The sequence below is a fragment of the Salvelinus alpinus genome, chromosome 29 (assembly GCF_045679555.1).
Source record: "Salvelinus alpinus chromosome 29, SLU_Salpinus.1, whole genome shotgun sequence".
NCBI lineage: Eukaryota > Metazoa > Chordata > Actinopteri > Salmoniformes > Salmonidae > Salvelinus > Salvelinus alpinus.
Genome location: NC_092114.1, coordinates 39,818,673 through 39,843,060, shown reverse-complemented (window position 1 = coordinate 39,843,060; position 24,388 = coordinate 39,818,673). Strand labels below are relative to the sequence as shown.

Genomic DNA, 24,388 nt, shown 5'->3' with positions numbered 1-24,388 from the left:
GTTTTGGTTCTACAAAGCTGTGTCCATCAAAACATTCAATAGTCAATTAATTGCTGTCATTCTTGCACCATGCGATCAATTATCAGTTATAAACATGTATTTTTTCTTCTCTACGCTCACAATCTATTTTCCTGTGCGCATATAACAGACGGTTGGCGATTCACTCATCGCTATGACAGATATACACACAGTTAAAGGTCATGATGACTCACACATTCCATCACAAAATATAATTGAACATCCAAGTTATTTCCACATATTACACTATCATTTTGTTCAAAATTGATTTCTTCACTGTTTCTCAATTCTTTGGTCAATGAAAACAAGCACACAAACAAGGAAACTTAAAAGCTACTTTGTAAAAAAAAAAAAAAAAAAGGAGAACATTTTCACAAGGAACAATGTGAAGTTGCATACATTTGGACTCAACCATATTAACGTGCCGACTACAAAACAAAAAAAACGGAGACACAGATTGGCCAGTCTGAGCATGATTACAGGGTAGGGTAATTACAGCCCTGATCTGCAGTAAGCCAGGTTGGTGAGTTACAGTCATAGTACCGAAACTTCCTCACCTTCCTCTCTCAAGGCTGCCATGTCCCAGTGGCATAATGAGAAAAACCTGAAAGTCCTCATTTGTAACTGTGGACAAATCTTTCGCCTACACTGTAGGCGAAAGACAAACATTCACTAGATCTGCCAAGCAGACTTATTCATGAGCTAATATCTCCTATGCAGGCACACCTTCCTGACAGTGACAGCGTTTTTGAAAGCACATTTAAACCCCAACTCAATGTTACATGTTACAATCAAGTTATTAAGGAAGCATACAAACTCCTCTTGACTTTAATTTTCAAGATAATTGCTCAGAAACATTCTACATTCAGTAGATTTGATGCCATGCCTTATGACACACTGTTGGTATACATGCACAGCACGTTCAACCCAAGAAACCTAATACACTAACAACAAAAAGCTTGAGATCCTAGATGTGCTGAAATCTTACGACATAAAAGGGAACCAGGGATATTTTTGTACACGTACATTTTATTGAGTTTTCTTTTACATTCAAGTACAGTGTTACACAATTGTCCCATTGTTTTAACACCCAACCAGACCAACAGTAAAAAAAAAGCCATTGTTGACTCAAGGAAAATGAACTTGATAGCCTGGTCACTACCAAGCACCTCCTGCACCTTGTAGTGTTTGTTCATCTGCGCATTCATATTCCCATTCTAACTGCACTCAACAGTAGACCTAATTCAGACAGGTTAGCTCATTTTATATGAATGTGTTTACAAGAGGATCAAATCCAGGTCAAATGTAAATGTGTGGTTTCTAATCCAGTTCAAATGTAAATGTGGTTCGGATAAAATATGAATGCTTTAATTAACCCACCCCTGTGCTCAGGGTGTCGGTTTCCCACCCTGAGCACACAACCTGCCCACCACAGGGATTTCTTGTCTCTGTGTTGTTAAAGCAGGTCTTTACATTCTTTCTTTCTTTCTGAGGTATACCTGTGAAGAAACAGGGAGACTGGTGGGGCAGGAGAGGAGAACACCATTGCATACACACACACACACACACACACACACACACACACACACACACACACACACACACACACACACACACACACACACACACACACACACACACACACACACACACACACACACACACACACACACCAACTGCAGCGAGACAGAAATCCTCTTGATTATCTCACCAGTAAAGAGGATTTAAAAAATGAACCGTTGGTCCGCCTTTTTGTTGTGTCATTCCAAATCCCAGGAACAAATAGGAGAGATAGAGAGCGCGAGAGAGAGCGAGGGGGGGAGAGCGAGAGAGAGAGAGAGAGAGAGACTGGGGTTGGCTAGCTAGACACAGGAAGTAAAGTTCAATTTGAAAATAAACCAGACTGTAACAAAAGCAAATGGCAGTAGCAACAGAAGAATAAATAAACTAAAACAAACATCTCAGAGGCGTGTCTATACAAAGAGAAAATGATTCATGAATATAGGCAGTTCAGTCGTTAAAGAATAATACGCATTATTGTAAACAACCTGAGAAAATGTATGACATTTTGAAATATTCAAATTAAGATTGAGCAAGAAACCCCAAATAGATGACAGAATGTCAAGCCTAAAAAATACAATGTTCATTACAGTTCACATTTACATGAAGTAAATCATATTTACAAAGGGAGCAGTTTAATGATGTGTCATTTTTCATTTGAGCTGGTCTATCCCTTTAACAGTAAAAAAAAACTGTTCAGGTAAAGTTGTCGATTTCTCCCTGGTCATCTTCAAGAATTAAACCAACTAGACAAAAACACAACAATCTCATTCGTACTCCGTAAATCTACTAATGAACTAAATGAGCCATATGACTATATCAAATGCAGTGGTTAGACCAATTTGGACCAATGGATCTATTTGGTTACTGTGTTCAAGTTCTGGTGTCTGTGTATCTGTCTTTATGTGTGTGTCTTTCTGTTTCATTAGACTGAATGCTGTATATAATTGCATGGTTTAACAGAGTAGGTCAAACCACAAAATAAACCCATTCCGCAGTCAAGTGGCATTAACATTACCAGGCCTACAAGAGTAACTACCTTGTACTGTTGATGCCATTCAAAACCTCCCCCATTGACTTTAAAGTGTGGGAGAAAACACAACAGATAATGGACTCAACCCATAGTACTGTGTGTTCTAACTGAAGGTGTGTGTGACTGGGCGTCACACACAACCATGTGTGCTGTCAAACTACTCATTATCATTCATCGGATTTAAAAAAAACACACCATCAGCTCAATGTATTCAACTAAGGTTTCAAAAAAATAAATACTAGTGACTGAAAACAAGGGATGTCATTTTTCACAAAGCTAAGAAGTAGGTAAAAAGGGGTTGTGTTACAGTTAACATAAAATGGCAGTTGTTAATTTATGGTCCTAAAAACATACTTTTTGTATTTTTCTGGGGATTATACTACAAAAGCCAAAATAATACAAGGAATATTCAAATTTCAACGATGGATCCATTTGAAAAGTGGAATACAACAAATAACGAAACTCATTAGTACAGCCCTGACTCACACACATTTTCCCTCCAAAACCAAAGAATGTCTTTGCCCACAAAAACATTCTTACCTTTTTTTTTTCTCCCCCTAACATTTGCTGCGTGTTGAATCTTGTCTTTGCTGTTTTGACATGAAGCTCTTACGAGCAGATCTTGCAGACGTAAAAAAAAAGAAAAGGGGGAAAAAAAGCTGCCCTTTGGATCAAGCAGAGACACGGCGGTGGTAACGTCAGATTTATGAACCTGTGTCCGTCAGGTGGTTGAAAGTTTCAGACGATATTTGCCCATTCGCCTTGATGTTGTGATCAGTGAGGAGTAACCAAGTGACTAAGCCTTACAATCTTCTACGTTATATTGCCCCCACTAAATCCTCCTCCAGTTTCTCAAAGCTGAAAGTATCATTCGTTACGGACAGGGCATCACCATCGCTCAAGTCTATGCATTTAATTTCCTAAGGAATATGTGGAGAAATTGATGGAAGAGGATGACATTCCTCTGTTTTGCGAAGGAGGTCAGCATCCCAGGGAGTGGTGGAAGCTGCTCACCTTAGCCAATGGGCTGGATGGAGAGGAGGGAAGGTGTGTGAAGGAAAATAAGTCCATACAGACAGAGAGATGTTAGACGGGATAGATGCGTTGGAGCTTTCCGGTCCAATCCAAACACAAGGACCCAGAGTCCCAGACACACCACCATTTTCAAAGGAGATGACCAGCTCCTAGAGAGGGATGTTGTGACCCCTGTGGTTATGTGAGCTTTGTGATGAAAAGTTTGTATCGCTGGACCGACCTGGGGGAGGTTTCCACCTGATTGGTCTTCCCGACTGCAGAGATGGATCTTGAGGGGAATAATTGTCTGAATCTTTGGGCTGATAGCTCCTGTGAGCAAGAAGAAAGGGGTCACATGACTTATAGTTTATCACTAAGAACACTGCAGTAAAAAAGAACAACTTCTGAAGGTAAATGACTTTTTTTTCTCCATCATCCCTCATCTGAAAGTCTTTCACCTCTTAGGTGAACATTGGCAATAGTTAGGCTATACAGTATCTACTGGCTTTTGTTCTACTTCAACTCACAAAATGCTAATAGCCCAAATGAGGATCTTTGCCTTACTTGTTCATTCAGATGAAAGAAGCACACAGATTTTCTGAAGCTATGCCAGAATCGGACTTGGTGCCCACTCCCTACAGTATGTGTAAAGTCAACATTCTTATCTGAAAGGCAGAGGCCTTTCAGGTCAGACTTGTGTGAAAGGGAGTGGCACCATAGAATGGTAGATATAACTTCGGACACAATGCAATAAGAATGTCATCAACAAGAATATGTTTGTCCCAGGCTCTGGAGACAGCCTTGATAACTCCTGTTACAACAGAGGATAATGCTAGCTTGCATCGCCTGACAAGGGAACGCAAACAACTTGAGGATAGTATGGAGTTAGCAAAGAGCAACTTACCAGCTTTCCTCGGGGCTCTCTTCTAGTATGGCGACTCGATCCTGAAACAGAACGTGAAAGAAAATAGTGGCGATTAGTGGAACGATGACCTCTCTTTGAAAGGATTTGAGGAAACAAGACGCCTCACTGTTCTGGGGATGATAACTTTGCTTTGACATCCTGAATGACTTGATTTTAGGTCATATACCCACATGACAGCAACAAATATAGACAGGCAGCTATCATTTCAAAGGAATTGTGTCGCCTCATTTCTTTGATGGAACGCCCATAGGTAGCTCTTTTACACTTTTACCCCATATACGGGTTGAAAATGGCAGATTTTGACACTGATAACCGCCTAAATTGGAATGCAGTGGCTGTACAGTAACTGCGATTCAGTGCCTTAGACCGCTGCGCCACTCGGGAGGCCTTTCTTAATTGTCAACGTTTATGATCACAATGCTTAAAATGTACAGTTACAAGATGACATGGCATCATACGCTGGCTGTTCTGAACAGAATGGGCCTGTTTGTCGTATTTGGCGGGGAACACGCATCTGAATGCCCTCGTGGCTCTATTCTATGCCTACCAACCTTACGATCTGCTTCTCTGAATTGCCTTGTGGAAGCCTAACGCTATAACATCGTATTTTGTAACTTAGCTAGCCATGGTGGCAATAGAACACGCCTTCAAATGATGCCTACCTGACCAGATTGCGATTTATAATGGACTGTTTTTGTGTGTAAACACCAACAGTAATTGTGTGATGGCGGGGATGCAGGGCTGTGTTCCAAACAAAACAAGTCTGCTTGCTCTAGTTCCTCAACAGTACAGCTAGGAGAGTTCAAAATAGCACCTTATACTGCCATAACAAGCAAAAGAGCAGTAACTGCACATTTGGTCAAAAATGTGTTATTTACATTTGTTATACATGAAATATATGCTTTATCATGTAGACAAATATCATATCCTGCCTCCAGTGTGTTGTGTTATGGAGAAAATGGGGGTTCATGTTTGCAGTAACTGGAAAAAGGCACAAACTGCCATCACTCACATCAGTTATTGCCTTTTACCTTGGTTTCACTGAGCTTTTTGCTGTAGTGTGTACAGTTTACCTTGGTATTATTTATTGTTCTTTGGTGACACAAGTATCAAACTATATGACACTGACAGCCACAAAATAAATACAAATAAATATGTTAACACAAGCTTGTGTAAAAAAAAAAAAATTGTAATGGAAACGTATTCCAGTGGGTTGTACCAAACAAGGCAGTAAATGCCGTCTAGGGTCAAAGGTCATGTCAGAGGTCAGGGTTCAATATTAATAAAAAATAACCTCATGGTAAGACAGATAACCACACCTCCAATGATCTGCCTACAATTCATTTGGCTGGACAATAAAACAACTTTGAAGTAATTTTTCTCAGTTTCACCCTATGAGCAGTTACTGCTATTTTGCTTGGTAGGGCAGTATAGTTGAAGACTCTTCTTTGAGTCATAAAAGTGCATTGACATTGCTTAGGAACTGTGCACACTTTGGAGAGGTGTGTAGCCACTTGGAGACACCAGTTAGACCTCAAACAATTTTCATTTTCTTTGTGTCTTATGTTGCACCTACACAACATTTTTTTCCATTAATATTCTTACCATGTTACTGAATATATCCAGAGTATTTATAGATTTCGATAACAACAAATGCGGAGAAAAGTACAGTTAATGTAAAATGCACATAAAATCAACATTTCTATTTACCTCTATCCATATAGGCCAATTCCCACGAGTGTAAAGGGTTAATGAACAGACCCTAATGCCCCGACGAACACGAGCAGTGTTGGTAGATACTGTAACATTTTTAATGCTGGGATCTCATCTCAGAAAGCATCTGAGCATTTAGCCTAGTTGTACGCCATTGATAAGAGCAGTAGACAACACAGGAAGAGGACGACTCAATAACTACAATATCAACTACGGGTACTTGGCGGTCTTCGCTTTGATCCTGCAGATGTGCCCGTGTACCAGTACTACGGCTGAATTACGGCATGCCTTCACAGAAATATGAATGTGTCCGTGTGGAATGGCCCTCAGGACAAACCGTATGGAGGAAATTGTCCTCTCTTACCTGCCACTGTGACTTAAAGAGGAAGCCAAGTGGAAGAGAGGATTGTAGAGTAAGAACGTTAGAAAGAGTGACAGACAGCAAAAAGACAGATGAGGCGAGAAGAAGAGGGAAATGGACAGAAAGAGAGAGAGAGACCTGTGCAGACACGACGGTGACATTCCAATCATACTCTCAACTCAGCATCTCCCCTATCCCCAGTGACTATCCTGGAAAGAACAATTTACAATTGTGGACGTTACAGAAGAGCATATCTTCCCCTTAACTAATCATTGTTCCGCTGACTCTATGTCCACCTCTCTAGTCCGTCAGAAATGAGGAGAGAGGCTTAAGCTCGGCTGGAAGGGTCCGTTCCACTGCTCAGGGGCACCACGCCCAGACAGCTTGTTATCTTTAGAGGATTCAGAGAGGAGCGAAAAGTGGCGGACCCCGCGTGTTGAGATGGTATCTTCCGCTCCTGAGTTTGAGGCTAGAGAGAGTGTTGGAATGTGCTCCGACTGTGTTTCAAAATACTGCGTTGATCCAGGCTGACAAGGCCAGGCAGAAGGAGTAGAAAGAGCCAGGATAAACACACGCAGATCTTTCGAACACTTATCTACTGTATACATGTCGTCATGGTATTGATCTAGCCAATATCAACAGAATCATATCTTAGTTGCTTAAATCACTTGGATACTCTGTAAAAGTGTCCAGTAACGTATATCAGAACATGGTTAAACAGATTCAGTGTATACCTGAGACAGACATTTATATGCTCAACCGGTGGGGGAAAAAATCTGCTCACTTTAAAGAGTGACCTTTACCAGAAACCTACAATGTCAGCATCTGTAATCGCTAATCCCCATTTTACATAGGGGCCTGGCCTGCTGTGCAGCCACTTATCACACTAATCAGGAAACAGTATCTGCCTTTGCACCCGCCAGTCACTCTCCCAATTAAACAAGTGTGCAGCTGTGTGTGAACCCAGTTGTGCACACAGGGCGGTCTAAACCTGACCAACCAGGCATCTGCTTTCAACAACATACTGCATTCCCCTTGTTCACTGGCTGTCAGCATGTTAGTTCTCTGGTAGGAAGTCTGCACTTTCGGTGAAACAGAGCAAGCGGTTAGAAATGCATGTCATGCTGGTTGGTTATCTGGGGGCTCATCTTCCTGTCTGGATGAAGGTGGTTGGGTTCACATTTGTATCAGAAATCCATGTAACTTTATTTCCCTTTCCTTGTTTTAACATAGCGTCACTTCCTGTTGAATGTGGAACGAGGCAGAGCTCGGTTTTGTTTGTTTGAAATGTTTGTTTGAAAGTGTATTGGAAAGTTCTTGGTAGCTAGCTTCTTAGTTTGAATCCCGCGACGCAGTTGGGATCAGGTGCTGGGACAGCTTGTCTCTTTCCAGTGACCCTGCCGACCAAGGACGGGTCTGAGGAGCTTTTGGCGTCGCTGCTAGCCTAGCTGCTAGCTAGCGGGTTTGTCTTGAACGCAGCCCGCAACGCGGTTACTCATTGTGCCTGGGAGTTTTGGCTGTCTAGATCCCTGCTGTTTGTTGTTTTCAATCTTCCCTGTGACCTGCTCTGTCTGGAACTGTGAGGAGTAACAGCGTAACCTACGTTGCTAGCGACCACGACAAAGACCAAAGCCGGCGGGAGTACCGTTGAGGACAGTGGTGTCTCTCTATCACACGTGAAGGTTCTTTTAAACGAACAAAAAAAGACCTACAAGCAGTTATTACAACAACAACAAAATAGCTTGAAGTGTTTTGTCCAAATACTCGTGGATTCTACTAATAAAAGAATGGACGACCTGACCAGAGAGGCCCAGGATCTGAAGAACAGTTTGCAGTTCTGCAAGGGTCAGCACGACAAGTTGAAACAGGAGAACGGCAAGATGACAGCAATCTAAGTCGTTGAGAGAGGACATCAGTTCTGTGTGTGAATCCATGATAACAATGACGGGTAAATCAGACTATCTCGAGGGACAATCAAGGCGGAACAACATGGTTGTGGATGGAATTGCAGAATCTCCACATGAGACCTGGACGGAGTCTGAGGACAAAGTGAGGGAAATGATCTCTGAGAAATTGAAGATGGACCACAGGAAGATTGAGGTGGAGCACACCCACAGGACTGGAAAACCCACCACCGGCCCAGGTGACAGGCCCAGGCCAATAGTGGTCAAGTTCCTGAGGTTCAAGGACAAGGAAGCTGTTCTGGAAAGAGCCAAGAACTTGAGAGGAACGTAGATCTTCCTCAACGAGGACTATCCTGAAGCTGTGTGTCAGAAGTGGAAAGAACTGATCCCAGCCATGAAAGCTGCCAGAGCACATGGGGACATTGCTTAGATCCGTTATGACAGGCTCATTGTCCACCCTCCCTCCCAGAAGCCTGGAAGGGATGAGAGAGCCAAGCCTATGGGTTCGTAGCTTCAACCCCGCAGTACACACACACCAACTGATTAATGGACTGCTGAATGTATATTTTTTTCTCTTGCTTTGTTTGCTCTTTTCAGTATTATGTCTATCTCTGATAAGCTACCCAGGAAAGGGCTGAAAATAGCCCATATTAATATATTTAGCCTTAGAAATAAGGTTAATGATATCAATAACTTGCTAATATCAGATAACATTCATATATTAGCCATTTCTGAGACTCACTTAGATAGTTCATTTGATGATACATCAGTAGCATAACAAGGATATAACATCTATAGAAGAGACAGAAATGCTTATGGGGGAGGTGTTGCTGTATATATTCAGAGCCATATCCCTGTAATGCTTAAAGAAGATCTTATGTCAAGTGTTATTGAAGTGTTGTGGTTGCAGGTTCACCTGGCACACCTAAAGCCTTTTCTTTTGGTGTGTTGCTATGGGCCACCAAGTGCTAACAGTCAGTATCTAAATAATGTGTGTGAAATGCTTGATAGTGTATGTGATGTAAACAGAGAGGTCTACTTTCTTGGGGGCATGAATATTGACTGGTTTTCATCAAGCTGTCCGCTCAAGAGGAAGCTTCTTACTGTAACCAGTGCCCGTAATCTGGTTCAGGTTATTAATCAACCTACCAAGGTGTTTACAAACACTACAGGGACAAGATCATCCACATGTATCGATCACATTTTAACAATACTGTAGAATTTTATTCTAAAGCTGTATCCGTACCCATTAGATGCAGTGATCACAATATAGTGGCTATATCCAGGAAGGCCAAAGTTCCAACAGCTGGGCCTAAAATAGTGTATAAGAGATCATACAAAATATTTTGCTGTGATTAATAAGGAGCATCCAGACGCTGCACTTGATGAATTTATGAAATTGCTTCTTCCAATTATTGATAAACATGCACCTGTTAAGAAACTGACTGTTAGAACTGTTAAGGCTCCATGGATTGATGAGGAATTGCAAAACTGTATGGACGAAAGAGATGGGGCAAAAGGAGTGGCTAATAAGTCTGGCAGCACATCTGACTGGCTTACTGCAAATTGAGAAATGATGTGACTAAACTCAACAAAAAGAAGAAGAAACTGTATCAAGAAGCCAATATCATTGATATAAAGAATGATCGAATAAAACTTTGGAGTACTTTAAATTAAATTATGGGCAGAAAGACAAATTCGGCCTCCCGAGTGGCGCAGTGGTCTAAGGCACTGCATTGCAGTGCTAGCTGTGCCACTAGAGATTCTGGGTTAGAGTCCAGGCTTTTGTCAAGCCGGCCGCGCCTGGGACACCCATGGGACGGCACACAAATGGCCCAGCGTTGTCCGGGTTAGGGGAGGGTTTGGCCGGCAGGGATGTCCTTGTCCCATCGTACACTACATTTACATTACATTTAAGTCATTTAGCAGACGCTCTTATCCAGAGCGACTTACTAGCGACTCCTGTGGCGGGCCGGGGGCAGTGCACGCTGACACGGTCGCCAGGTGCATGGTGTTTCCTCCGACACATTGGAGCGACTGGCTTCCGGGTTAAGTGGACATTGTGTCAAGAAGCAGTGTGGCTTGGTTGGGTTGTGTTTCGGAGGACGCACGGCTCTCGATCTTTACCTCTCCCGTGTCCGTACGGGAGTTGCAGCAATGAGACAAGACTGTAACTACCAATTGGATACCACAAAATTAGGGAGAAAACGAGGTAAAAAAAAGATTAAAAAAAGAAAGACAAATTCAATTATTTTAATTATTATTTCATTGGCAAAGTGGGAAAACTTAGGCAGAAAATGCCAACAACGAACAGTGAGCGATTGTATTCATGCATAAAAAAAACAAATAATGAAAGAAAATCATTGCAAGTTTGAATTTGAAGTTTGAACCAAGAATTTTGTAAAGTTAGTGTGGAAGAGGTGGAAAAATGTATGTTATCGATCAATAACGACAAACCTCCTGGCATTGACAATTTAGATGGAAAGCTACTGAGGATGGTAGCTGACTCTATAGCGACTCCTATCTGTCAAATGTTTTATCTGAGCCTAGAGGAAAGTCTTTGTCCTCAGGCCTGGAGGGAAGACAAAGTAATTCCGCTACCCAAGAGTGGTAAAATGGCCTTTACTGGTTCTAACAGCAGACCTATAAGCTTGCTGCCAGCTCTTAGCAAACTGTTGGAAAAAATAGTGTTTGACCAAATACAATGATATTTCTTTATAAACAAATTAACAACAGACTTTCAGCATGCTTATAGAGAAGGGCACTCAACATGTACTGCACTGACACAAATGACTGATGATTGGTTGAAAGAAATTGATAATAAGAAGATCGTGGGAGCTGTACTGTTAGATTTCAGTGCAGCCTTTGATATTATTGACCATAACCTGTTGTTGAAAAAACATATGTGTTATGGCTTTTCAACCTCTGCCATATCGTGGATTCAGAGCTACAGTATCTAATAGAACTCGGAGGGTTTTCTTTCATGGAAGCTTCCCTAATGTCAAACATGTAAAGTGTGGTGTACCGCAGGGCAGCTCTCTATGTCCTCTATTTGTTTTTTACCAATGACCTGCCACTGGCATTAAACAAAGCACATGTGTCCATGTACTGTATGCTGATGATTCAACCATATACGCATCAGCAACCACAGCTAATGAAGTCACTGAAACCCTTAACAAAGAGTTGCAGTCTGTTTTGGAATGGGTGACCAGTAATAAACTGGTACTGAACATCTCTAATACTAAAACATCTCTAAAACTCTATATCGACATAACCTGAAAGGCTGCTCAGCAAGGAAGAAGCCACTGCTCCAAAACCGCCATGAAAAAGCCACACTACGGTTTGCAACTGCACATGGGGACAAAGATCGTACTTTTTGGAGAAATGTCCTCTGGTCTTATGAAACAAAAATAGAACTGTTTGGCCATAATGACCATCGTTATGTTTGGAGGAAAAAGGGGGAGTCTTGCAAGCCGAAGAACACCATCCCAACCATGAAGCACGGGGGTGGCAGCATCATGTTGTGGGGGTGCTTTGCTGCAGGAGGGACTGGTGCACTTCACAAAATAGATGGCATCATGAGGCAGGAAAATTATGTGGATATATTGTAGCAACATCTCAAGACATCAGTCAGGAAGTTAAAGCTTGGTCGCAAATGGGTCTTCCAAATGGACAATGACCCCAAGCATACTTCCAAAGTTGTGGAAAAATGGCTTAAGGACAACAAAGTCAAGGTATTGGAGTGGCCATCATTAAGCACTGACCTCAAACCTATAGAACATTTGTGGGCAGAACTGAAAAAGTGTGTGCGAGCAAGGAGGCCTATAAACCTGACTCGGTTACAGTCTGTCAGGAGGAATGGGACAAAATTCACCCAACTTATTGTGGGAAGCTTGTGGAAGGCTACCTGAGACGATTGACCCAAGTTAAACTATTTAAAGGCAATGCTACCAAATACTAATTGAGTGTATGTAAACTTCTGACCCACTGGGAATGTGATGAAAGAAATAAAAGCTGAAATAAATAATTCTCTACTATTATTCTGACATTTCACATTCATAAAATAAAGTGGTGATCCTAACTGACCTAAGACGGAATTTTTACTAGGATTAAATGTCAGGAATTGTGAAAAACTGAGTTTAAATGTATTTGGCTATGGTGTATGTAAACTTCCGACTTCAACTGTATATACTGTATTCTATACTATTCTACTGTATCTTAGTCCGTTCCACTCTGACATCGCTCATCCATATGTATATAGTCTTAATTCATTCCTACTTAAATTTGTGTGTATTGGGTATTTTGTGTAATTTGTTAGATATTACTTGTTATATATTACTGCACTGTCGGAGCTAGAAGCACAAGCATTTCACTACACCCGCAATAACATCTGCTAATCATGTGTATGTGACCAATACAATTTGATTTGACTAATATAGTGATTTTGTCAGACGGCATATGCAGCAGCTCTATAGAGATCAGATGATGACTTGGAATGAAATAATAAAGTCATTAAATAAAACAAATGTAATACACACAACAAGTGAAATATTTTATTAAAGTAAAGTGATAAATGTTGGTTAATAAGTGATAAGGGAATGGGCAGTCACTACCATCATGGGACTTTTATTCATTGTTTAATTCTGTGTTGTTACAGCATTCAACTCACATAATGCATAGTGCATTTAATGTTTTAAAAAATAATTGAAAACCGGGATATTTTTTTTATATTGGACCGAAACCGAACCGATCCCAAAAAGCGCAAATTGCTCAGCACTACTGCTCTGCTGACAACACTCTTATTAGTGAGGAAGGGGTGAGGAATGAGAACGTGAACATGTACTCCAACAAGCTGGAGATCCAATGACAAAAAGGGTTTTGAGCAAGGACACCTGTGGTATATTTCTCCTTTTCTGGCTTGTTCAGAACGCCCATGACCCGAAAGGGGTGTTTTTTTATTGATTTTCGGTTGCCAAATGCTGGAATGTGCGAGGCGTGTCAGCCCGTGTCTGCTTTAACTCTCTTTGCTCTGTCCAATAAAATCAGTACCTTTATCTGTGTGGACGCATTTGAAAAGCTACAAAGAGTTTTGCTGAAACAGGGCTTTGGGAGTGCAGAGAGTTTGGATGCTATGAGCAGAGTGAAGATACTGTACTTGGTAACAATCAGGCGTACAAGTTCTAGGATGCCAAAGAATGAGAGAAGTGAAAGCGAGGACTGTAGATTCACAGGAAGGGTATTTAGAGACGATGACAGATTGTGTATCAATACACACAACAGCTGTGTCTGCAAATAGAGCCGTAATGGCTTCTATGGAATAGCATAAGTGGATCAAAAGTAGAACCAAGGGAACTCACGGTGGTTTTTTCCGTCTCATGTAGCGGACTCCTACGATGAGGAGCACTAGGGCGATAAGCACGCCGATGACGATCCCAGCGATCTGCCCGCCAGTCAGACCTTCATCCAGTGTTCCCTCCTCTGCGGAATCCCAAGAACAATCAGCCATTTAACATCATCATCATCAGAACATCTCAAAGTACTGCAACGGCTTCCTACGAGATAAACGTGAACAGTGCCACATGATTTGTAAGTAGAATATCCTTATAACAGTTAGGGTGAGAAGACATCCTAAGAGCCATGGTGCTAAATGGTTGAATACTACTACAGCCTCCACAATCAAACCTTTGACGGACAGCTTGTGGGCAACGGAGGTGCTCAGCCCGGTGACGGCGTTGCTGGCTTCACAGGTGTAAATTCCACTGTTCGTGTCCACAGCGGCTTCGATGATGTACTCGGATGTCATCACGCCGATCAGCGTCCCATTGAACTTCCAGGTGTAGGTGGCAGCAGGGAGAGAGACCGCGGCACACTTCAGTATGACAGGCTCTGTCACCTTTACGGAACTTACCCCCTTCACGGACACAGTCTCAGGACCAACTGTGACATGGAAAGGAGAAGCTTTAGCTTTATGCTTGAAATTCCCCTGGATTTGGCCATTCTGACCTAAATAATACTACACTGTAGCATACGGACAATTTATCATGGATTTAGGTGAAATACAAAGCTTTTCTTTTTGGATACTGTAACATTTATGAACAAAGTAACAGTAGAATATAACGTTAACTTTGTTTAACCTTGATGGGTCAGGGTTGCGATTGGTGTTATGGGTCAGTGAAGAGGTCAGAGGGCCCTTATACTCACAGCTGATCACTATCTTGAGGCCGGCAGAGTCTGTGCTCACAGCATTGGTCAGCTTGCACTGGTACTCCCCACTGTCCTCCTTCTGCACTGGCTTGATCGTGACCGAGCTCTTGTCTGCCGAGAACACGACCCTGTTGCTAGGAGACAGGGCCGCGCCATTCTTCAGCCACACTCGGGCGTCGGCGGTGCCGGCGGTTGCCTGGCAGCTCAGGTTGGCCGTGCTGTTACCTGCAACAAGCGTTCCATTGGGGCCTGTGATCTTAGCGCCGGATATGGCCTCTACAAACACAGAGGACAAATTGAGTTAGGGTTTACACAGACCAGATGATAACTCTGAAAGACAGCTGGTTTCACTTACAACTACCAGATTTCAGAGTACTAAAGTATTTACAACGTAAACACCACATGAAGCTTGATGAACTATTCATTAGATTTCAGTTGAATGGATTGGACGATGTCTACTAAATAAATAAAAACATTGTACTTTCATTATACCTTAATGACATTACATCTAACTAACCACTGGGCACACATTGGTTGAATTAACATTGTTTCCACATCATTTCAATGAAATGACGTTGAACTAACGTGGAATAGACGTTGAATTGACGTCTGTGGCCAATGGGAAGCTACTATATCACTGTCCAGCTTATATCAGGCCATGTTTCCATAAAATGTGACATCAAATAAAATGTTATTATTTTACAATGAGTTTCTGAATGGGCTGATGTACCAAAAACTTGTCGACCAAGCAAAACCAAATGACCTACATGAATAGATAATGCAATTAACATGCTCACTGTCATGTTAGACCACTTTTAAGTGGAACTAAAGCCAACCTTGCCTTTTTGTTTTGGACAACATGTGAAACCACTGTCTTGTTGATCTCGATCTCTCCTTTCCAGACTAATGAGTGTTGGAAAACTAATGCCAAGGTAATATATTTTAAACACAAAGTTCATGGCCCTCAATGGTGACTCACAACTGCCTAACCAATACTTTGGTCAATAAGTGTCGAGTCAGGCTTGATGGCAAACATTTTCAGAGACAAATTCCTATTTCCTCAGCTTTAGTCAGTCATTAAAAGTAAAATGTGTAACTCTATGATTCATGATGGAATAATTGGACTTAAAGTCACTACTGTTTACCAAGTACAGGGGAACACTCATAGAATAACTGAAAGGACTGCTAAATGGGCAACAACCACCCCTCCCCCCCATTTCCCATCCCCCAATCCCTCTTCCTTCTAGAAAACAACACCCGACTCAAGGACTCAAGGTATTTTGAAAGACCATCCCCCAACCGAGCAGGTTTTAGTCACTCCCAAAATGGTAGACTGTCTGTCTCCCGTTGTGAACAGTTTCAGTACACACAAGGGCCATGCACTCTTTGTACTGCATGGCATGCAGCACATATTTCACAAGCTTTAAAAACCTATGAGGGAACGTACAAAGTTGCCATGATACGAGGTCACTGTGTTTGAAACTTGTACGGCATGCTTCAAAATCATATGGAATCCATTCAGTGTTTGGTGTCATGCCTTCAGGGGCACCGAGCCAGGAAACAGGTTTCAGTCTGTCTGTTCATGGCATCACCTTAATACGGATGATACCATCTCTTTGAGACATGGTTGGAGGACAAACGGCAAATTCTAAAGAAACTGTGTTAAAAGTGGCTAGGGTTTTTACAACTTCCTTGTAATTAGTATAACAGTTCAACGAGAACATGTCAGTCTCATAAAATGTAATGAGTAACATCTGAAAAACATGTTACTGACAAGAACCTGTAGAATACTGTAGCTCAACTGGATGCAACAACCAGTTTCCCTACTTTGCTTTCCACTAGAGCAAGATTTGCCTCTCTAGGTCTCTAACAGTATACTGTCCATGATTCCCCTTTGTATTCACTAAAGTACCCTTCCTATCCATGTATAAAATCTTGATATCTCATTGGCTCTTGTGGTTCCACTCCTACTCACCTACTACAGTGAACTCGGCTGTGGTGGATTCCAGGTATCGCAAGGTTTTGGCGTTGCTGGCCATGCAGGAGTAGTTTCCACTCTGTGCCACGGCAATGTTGTCCAGTACCAGCTTGGGGCTCATCACATTGAGCGGGACTCCATTGTGGATCCACTGAAGCACAGCCGCAGGGCTAGACTGGGCTGAGCAGGTCAATGTAATGTTGGAACCCTTCTTTTGGACCTCATCGGTGGGGGTGACTGTCATGGCGATGTTTTCTGGCCCATCTGCAAATATATTGGAAAGTAGTTCAGTTCGGCTGTTTTTAATGGAGGCCTAAGGCTGCAAAGCACAAGGTAGCAGCTCATAAAATCTTAACAAAAACAAGCGGCGAGAGGTCGATCCCCTCCCAGGTGCTCTATTCAGAGGGGCTATGACGAAATGTAGATCTTATCTGAACTGCATGTTCCTGTCGCCCGCATTGTAATAGCCTGATCTGGATGGTTGACTTAGATCAGCCGCCGCTCACTGTTACAATATAGAAGACGGCTGGCTTGACTCATTCTAAATCCAGCACACAAAATAATTGATCTACTGCTCAATATCATATCTAAGTGTTGATAAAACTAGAGCTCGGAATGTTGGTGTGATTTCAGCATAAGCGTCAGTCCACAGGGATGGTGTAAACAGAAGAGGGGTTCGAGTGTAGAAACGCCTACTGGGAGTGTACCAAGTCACACAAAGCCTCCTAAGACTCTCAACTAAACTCTTCCTGAACCTTTCAGATAGCCTGGCAGAGACGTGAGTGGAATCAATGGATAAGAATATTAGCCTGGTCCCAGATCCGTTTGTGCTGTCTTTATAACAATGACGAAACAGCACACACAGATGTCAGACCAGGCTATAAGAACATATGTACTTACAGGTGACAGTGAGGTTGAAGGGGGCACTGTTCTCGCTCTCTAGATTGTTGAAGGCCGTGCAGTAGATGGGTCCGACCAGATCCTTCCTGAACACTCCAGCCACGGTCAGCACTGTGGAGTTTGCACTCAAGGTCACATGCTTCCCGTCGGTGACCAGCGGGGTGGTGCCGTTGAGCCACTTGTACGTGAGAGAGGAGCCTTTGGCCGAACAGGTCAAGACCACAGTGCTGTTGAACTCGACCGCTTCGTTCAGGTTGGACGTGATGGTCACGTCGGAGACCGGTTCTGAAGAGGGGAGGCCGGAGGTAGAGGAGGGTGAATGGGAGGGTGAGGTGACGTGATGGACAAATAGGTCAAGGGGCGTCAGGGTAACTGTTAAGTCAGTACTTTCGTTTTGAGGCAGAGTGAGGGGAGAGTGGCGGATTAATGAAGCTGTACTCTAAGGCTAAGCAATGTCATTTGGTAGTAGAAGACCAGGGGGAGGGAGCGAAAGCATTAAACTCCTGAATAGTAAATAACCGGTTGTCAGCAAAGACTTTCTGAATATGTTGTGAACTGGACAAGTGCTCATTCAATGGTTGTGATGTCATAGACTAAACTGCATTTTACTGACCAAAAATACACAGGGGTCATTTTAATCTGACCTAATAAAATAGTATATAACCTTTTAGTGGTTTTACACTTTGCAATAACCAGAAAGCCATTTTCTCTAGTTCTGACTCGTCATTGCCATCCTTCAAAGCTTTGAATATGTGGCGCAGCACGTGAACGGGGGCGAATGAAGGACATTACTACTTTACAGGAGAGGCATTTCAAAGTAAAAAAAAAAAAGTTTTGCATCGAAATGCATTTTTTAGGGCAGAAATGCCTTCTTGAACATGTGAACTTTCATACGCCTTAATAACAAACCAGTATACTAATAACAATGTTAAATTACGAGCCTAGTTGGTAAGGCATGAAAAAAGACATTAACTTTCCCACTAGCCGTGATTGGTTGAAATAATAGAGGGGCTGGACATGGAGAGGGATGACTTCTGATTGGTCTCCCATGTCACAGGCTGCAATAGAACCAACGAGTGTATCATGAAATCAGTTTTTTTTTCAAACTCAAAACAAGACATGGTATCAAGAACGAGATCTGAAATGAGACACCTACGGTTCCCCACATGGCAGCTTCTTGTCATTGTTGCTAGCTATCTGACCGTTCAGAATCACATCATAACTTTTGTGACTTTGTCAGCCAACCGTCTGTAGACGGACAGCTGTCCCTATGTGAATTCGTAATGCTGCAATATGTAACTTTTTGGGAGATCTGACCCAATTCACATAGAAATGTGAGTCATAGATCTGTCATTCTCATTGAAAGCAAGCCTATGAAGCGGTAGATCTATTCCATGTGCGCTATTTCTCTCTTCCCGTTAAGTTTAGTTTTTGCATCTTTTATATTCAGTTTTGTACACCAGCTTCAAACAGCTGAAAATGCTATATTTTTACTTATGGAAAATATATTTCGCAGTGGTTTAGATGGTACAATGATTCTCTACACTAAACATGCTTGTTTTGTCACATAAACTGAAATTAGGTGAACTATTAGAATTTTTGCAACCAGGAAATAGTGCAGCTTTAAAGATAACGGTGGGGCTAAGGCTTAAGAGGGTGTGAACAATGCCGAATGGGAGTAAACAAAGAACAGCTCTCTAACAACTGTGAAAACTTTGAAAGGCTTTTCCTCAAAACTGGGAATACCTGATTATCAACTTTTAAAGCAGCATAGCTTTCCAATAGCTTTCTTCAACTGTAGTTTATGCTATACATTTACGAAGCTCTGTACTTTTATGCAATGTAAAAAATAAAAAAACGGAAATCAATAACAATAAGCGTTTCTGTTTTGGTAAAAATCTGAGGGATGGGGCCGGAGAAATGTAACCACTCTCAAATTCACAGACATAGGACTGACCATCCATGATATCAAAATGAAAATTTCAGCAATGTTCTGCGCCTATATAGTGTTTGACATTAACTTTGTTTACAAACATAGTAGTACAACAAGTTTATATTTTCATTTCTGATGGGGAACGATAGTTAAACTACACTACCATTCAAAAGTTTGGGGTCACTTAGAAATGTCCTTGTTTTTGAAAGAAAAGCAAATTTTTTGTCCATTAAAATAATATAAAATTGATCAGAAATACAGTGTAGACATTGTTAATGGTGTAAATGACTATTGTAGCTGGAAACGGCAGATTTTCTATGGAATATGGTCCCGTGTGGCTCAGTTGGTAGAGCATGGCGCTTGCAACGCCAGGGTTGTGGGTTCATTCCCCACGGGGGGACCAGGATGAATATGTATGAACTTTCCAATTTGTAAGTCGCTCTGGATAAGAGCGTCTGCTAAATGACTTAAATGTAAAATGTTAAATGTGAATATCTACATAGGTGTACAGAGGCCCATTTTCAGTAATCATCACTCCTGTGTTCCAACAGCACAATGTGTTAGCTAATCCAAGTTTATCATTTTAAAAGACTAATTGATCATTCGAAAACCCTTTTGCAATTATGTTAGCACAGCTGAAAACTGTTGTTCTGATTAAAGAAACAATAAAACTGGCCTTCTTTAGACTAGTTGAGTATCTGGAGCATCAGCATTCGTGGGTTCAATTACAGGCTTAAAATGTCCAAAAACAAAGACCTTTCTTCTGAAACTTGTCAGTCTATTCTTGTTCTGAAAAATGAAGGCTATTCCATGCGAGAAATTGCCAAGAAACTGAAGATCTCTGTGTACTACTCCCTTCACAGAACAGCGCAAGTAGTGTAAGTAGAGTAAAGTTGTTTTCTTCAAGAATCCTATGCTACATATCATTAATTTATCCAAAAATGTACTGATTGCCCATTTAATTTGACATACAGTGCATTCAGAAAGTATTCAGACCACTTGACTTTTTCCACATTTTGTTACATTACAGCCGTATTCTAAAATGGATTAAAAACATGTTTTTCCCTCATCAATCTACAGACAATATCCCATAATGACAAAGCAAAAACAGGTTTTTTGAAATGTTTGCAAATTTAAAAACATTAACTAAAATATCACATTTACATAAGTATTCAGACCCTTTACTCAGTACTTTGTTGAAGCACCTTTGGCAGCGATTACAGCCTTGAGTCTTCTTAGGTATGACGCTACAAGCTTGGCACGCCTGTATTTGGGGAGTTTCTCCCATTCTTCTCTGCAGTTCCTCTCAAGCTCTATCATGTTGGATGGGGAGCGTCGCTGCAAGGCTATTTTCAGGTCTCTCCAGAGATGTTCGATCAGGTCAAGTCCGGGCTGTGGCCGGGCAACCCAAGGACATTCAGAGACTTGTCCAGAATCCACTCCTGCGTGTGCTTAGGGTCGTTGTCCTGTTGGAAGGTGAACCCAGTCTGAGGTCCAGAGCGCTCTGGAGTAGGTTTTCATTAAGGACTTTGCTACGTTCATCTTTCCCTCGATCCTGAATATTCTCCCAGTCCCTGCCGCTAAAAACATCCCACAGCATGATGCTACCACCACCATGCTTCACGGTAGGGATGGTGCCACGTTTCCTCCAGATGTGATGCTTGGCATTCAGGCCAAAGAGTTCAATCTTGGTTTCATTAGACCAGAGAATCTTGTTTCTCACTGTCTGACAGTCCTTTAGGTGCCTTTTGGCAAACTCCAAGCGGGCTGTCATGTGCCTTTTACTGAGGAGTGGCTTCCGTCTAGCCACTCTACCATAAAGGCCTGACTGGTGGAGTGCTGGTTGTCCTTCTGGAAGGTTCTCGCATCTCCACAGAAGAACTATGGAGCTCTGTCAGAGTGACCATCAGATTCTTGGTCACCTCCCTGACCAAGGCCTTTCTCCCCCGATTGCTCGATTTGGCTGGGTGGCCAGCTCAAGGAAGTGTCTCGGTGGTTCCAAACTTCTTCCATTTAAGAATGATGGAGGCCACTATGTTCTTGAGGACCTTCAATGCTGCAGACATTTTTTGGTACCCTTCCCCAGATATGTGCCTCGACACAATCCTGTCCCGGAGCTCTATGCACAATTCCTTCGACCTCATGGCTTGGATTTTGCTCTGACATGCACTGTCAACTGTGGAACCTTATATAGACAGGTGTGTGCCTTTCCAAATCATGTCCAAGCAATTGAAATCACCACAGGTGGACTACAATCAAGTTGTAGAAACATCTCAAGGATGATCAATGGAGACAGGATGCACCTGAGCTCAATTTCGAGTCTCATAGCAAAGGGTCTGAATACTTATGTAAATAAGGTATTTCTGGGGGTTTTTAAACCTGTTTTTGCTTTGTCATTATGGGATATTGTGTGTAGATTGATGAGGACATTTTTTAATTTAATCTATTTTAGAATAAAGCTGTAACGTAACAAAATGTGGAAAAGGTCAAGGGGTTTGAATACTTTCCGAAAGCACTGTAAGCCCCCAAAGAGAAATTGCATCACATATGCTATGTGTCTAGCTGAGATATGGCAAAACTAATTTGTGATCCTGGCATGGATAAGCATCAATCCAGGAAATGTCTTGTCACGCGCACGCACGCACGCACGCGCGCGCACACACACACACACACACACACACACACACACACACACACACACACACACACACACACACACACACACACACACACACACACACACACACACACACACACACACACACACACACACACACACACACACACACACACACACACACACACACACACACACACACACACACACACACACACACACACACACACACACACACACACACTGTTCCCTAGCTCTGTAGTAGGTAGCCTAGTGGTTAAGAGTGTTGGGCCAATAACTGAAAGGTTGCTGGTTCGAATTCCCGAGCTGACTAGGGTGAAAAATATTTTGATGTGACCTTGAGCAAAGCACTTAACTCTAATTGCTCCTGTAAGTTGCTCTGGATAAGAGTGTTTGCTAAATTACTAAAATGTAAATTATAAAGTGGGCGGTTGGAGCTCTGAATGCTGAATGGCTAACAGCCGTGGTATGTCAGCCGAAGGGTTGCAAGGTTGCAAGATCGAAGGTAAAAATCTGTCGTTCTGCCCCTGAACAAGGCAGTTAACCCACTGTTCCTAGGCTGTCATTAAAAATAAGAATTTGTTCTTAACTGACTTGCCTAGTTAAATAAAGTTTTTTTTTTAAATAAAAAAATACCCATTATACCATGGGTATGACAAAACATGTATTTTTACTTATCTAATCACTTTGGTAACCAGTTTATAATAGCAATAAGCCACCTCGGTCAATATACCACGGCTAAGGGCTGTGTGCAGACGCAACGTCGTGGTTAAGAACAACCCTCTTTTCCAAGCTAAAGGGCCACGCCCTTAAGATGGATATAAAACCCTGAGCCTTAAGCATCTTTTCAGGTTATTTCTCACTTTGATAGTTTTTGCCTTTTGACATGAACCATTGTTTTTACTCGTTTAAAATATTTTTGGGGGCAATTATACATCAAAATGTATTTGTGGGGAGGGGCATACCTATCATCCAGGTAGGGCCTACTTGGGAATAAATAGAATAAACGAAAACAGTTCGTTGTAAATAACAATAAAGTTGATTTTGGCAAATATATGCCAAAATGCGTAGGCTACTTCAGGTAATTTACGCATTCAATGAACGTTTTACGCATGCTTGCAATCAACGACTTTCTTTACTCACCTAGAACTCTGAGCAACGTTGCTCCTGTGCGCTGTACTGCAGCATTAGTGACCATAGTCACTGCATAGTCTCCGCCATCCTTTGCCGTCAAGGATCCCAGCTTTAATACGCCGGTGGATGAATTCAGTGATACTCTTCCTGCGTAACCAGCGCCAACTGTCTCTCCTTTGGGCGCATAAGTGACAACAGGTACAACTCCACTACCACCGTTGAAATTCCAAGATACTGTGATAAAGTTGGCTACATCTGTGGGGATGATAATGGTTTTGAACGTGACGTTCTTTCCCTGTACTCCCTCCAAGGGGCCGGCTGGCAGTACGCTCTGTCCGTTGCAGCATCCTGAGAGAAACCGGTTTGAATGCAGGTGTTCACTTCAACATACAAGTGTGTGATATACATCAAGACAGGAGCAAGCTATATGCAATGGACTAGCGAACAGTTAGAAATCATGTTTGCCTATTATTGGTCTGAAAAAGGCATTATACTAGAACAACGGCAATGCACCTCCTGATGCGCCTACAAAAACAAACCCAGCCAACACATCTCAAAGTATTTTGTATTCACTATTAAATGTAAGCCTAACAATAATGAATATATTCATTAATCTTACCAACAGCTGACAGCAAAATGACAAGCGACCTCAAATTAAACAAATCCATCCCAGATGTCGGGAACCCTTCTTGCGACAGAGAATAATGCGCGCTACCTGTCGCTTTTACGAACTGAATGAGTACTCACTTCCTTACGGGTACACACCCAGTTAAGGTGTCAACATCAGAAAACCCGCCTCTTTGAATGGATTTATACCCTTCACATACCACACTCTATTTTGACGTACTACAAACCATTATCACCACTAAGAATGAATGAATCAAATAAATGATAATGTCTAGTTGTATGCCCCAAATATTTCAAATAGCCGAACAATTTATGCCAAGACATCATATACGCTCATAGAGGGTACTATTACTGTAAGTTTAGCAATTCAACCATTAAGAAAATCTAAATACAGTGTATTGCTTGAAAAGTAGGAATTACTATAGCTTTCCACGTGGGAAACAAAG

General features: G+C 42.0%; 1 protein-coding gene across 1 annotated transcript; it reads right to left on the bottom strand.

Annotated features, from left to right (window-relative positions):
* Positions 1–1,027: 1,027 nt before the first annotated feature.
* LOC139558703 (cell adhesion molecule CEACAM20-like) lies at positions 1,028–24,073 on the bottom strand. Its single transcript, XM_071374033.1, has 9 exons — positions 23,935–24,073; positions 23,325–23,663; positions 17,611–17,895; positions 16,708–16,974; positions 14,730–15,008; positions 14,211–14,465; positions 13,886–14,006; positions 4,530–4,570; positions 1,028–3,955 (listed from the first exon to the last, which is right to left on the bottom strand). Exons 1-8 carry the CDS (start codon positions 23,981–23,983, stop codon positions 4,552–4,554), a joined length of 1,614 nt encoding a protein of 537 aa, XP_071230134.1. The 5' UTR covers positions 23,984–24,073; the 3' UTR covers positions 1,028–3,955; positions 4,530–4,551.
* Between the last annotated feature and the right edge of the window lie 315 nt (positions 24,074–24,388).

What these genes read in the sequence shown, in the direction of transcription:
- LOC139558703 (XM_071374033.1), bottom strand. Translation starts at nt 23,983, where the DNA reads ATGGATTTGTTTAATTTGAGGTCGCTTGTCATTTTGCTGTCAGCTGTT. An exon ending in AACGTTGCTCAGAGTTCTAG is followed by an intron (nt 17,896 to 23,324) that starts GTGAGTAAAGAA and finishes TCCCCTCTTCAG; the next exon opens with AACCGGTCTCCGACGTGACC. An exon ending in CCACAAGCTGTCCGTCAAAG is followed by an intron (nt 14,007 to 14,210) that starts GTTTGATTGTGG and finishes GGGATTCCGCAG; the next exon opens with AGGAGGGAACACTGGATGAA.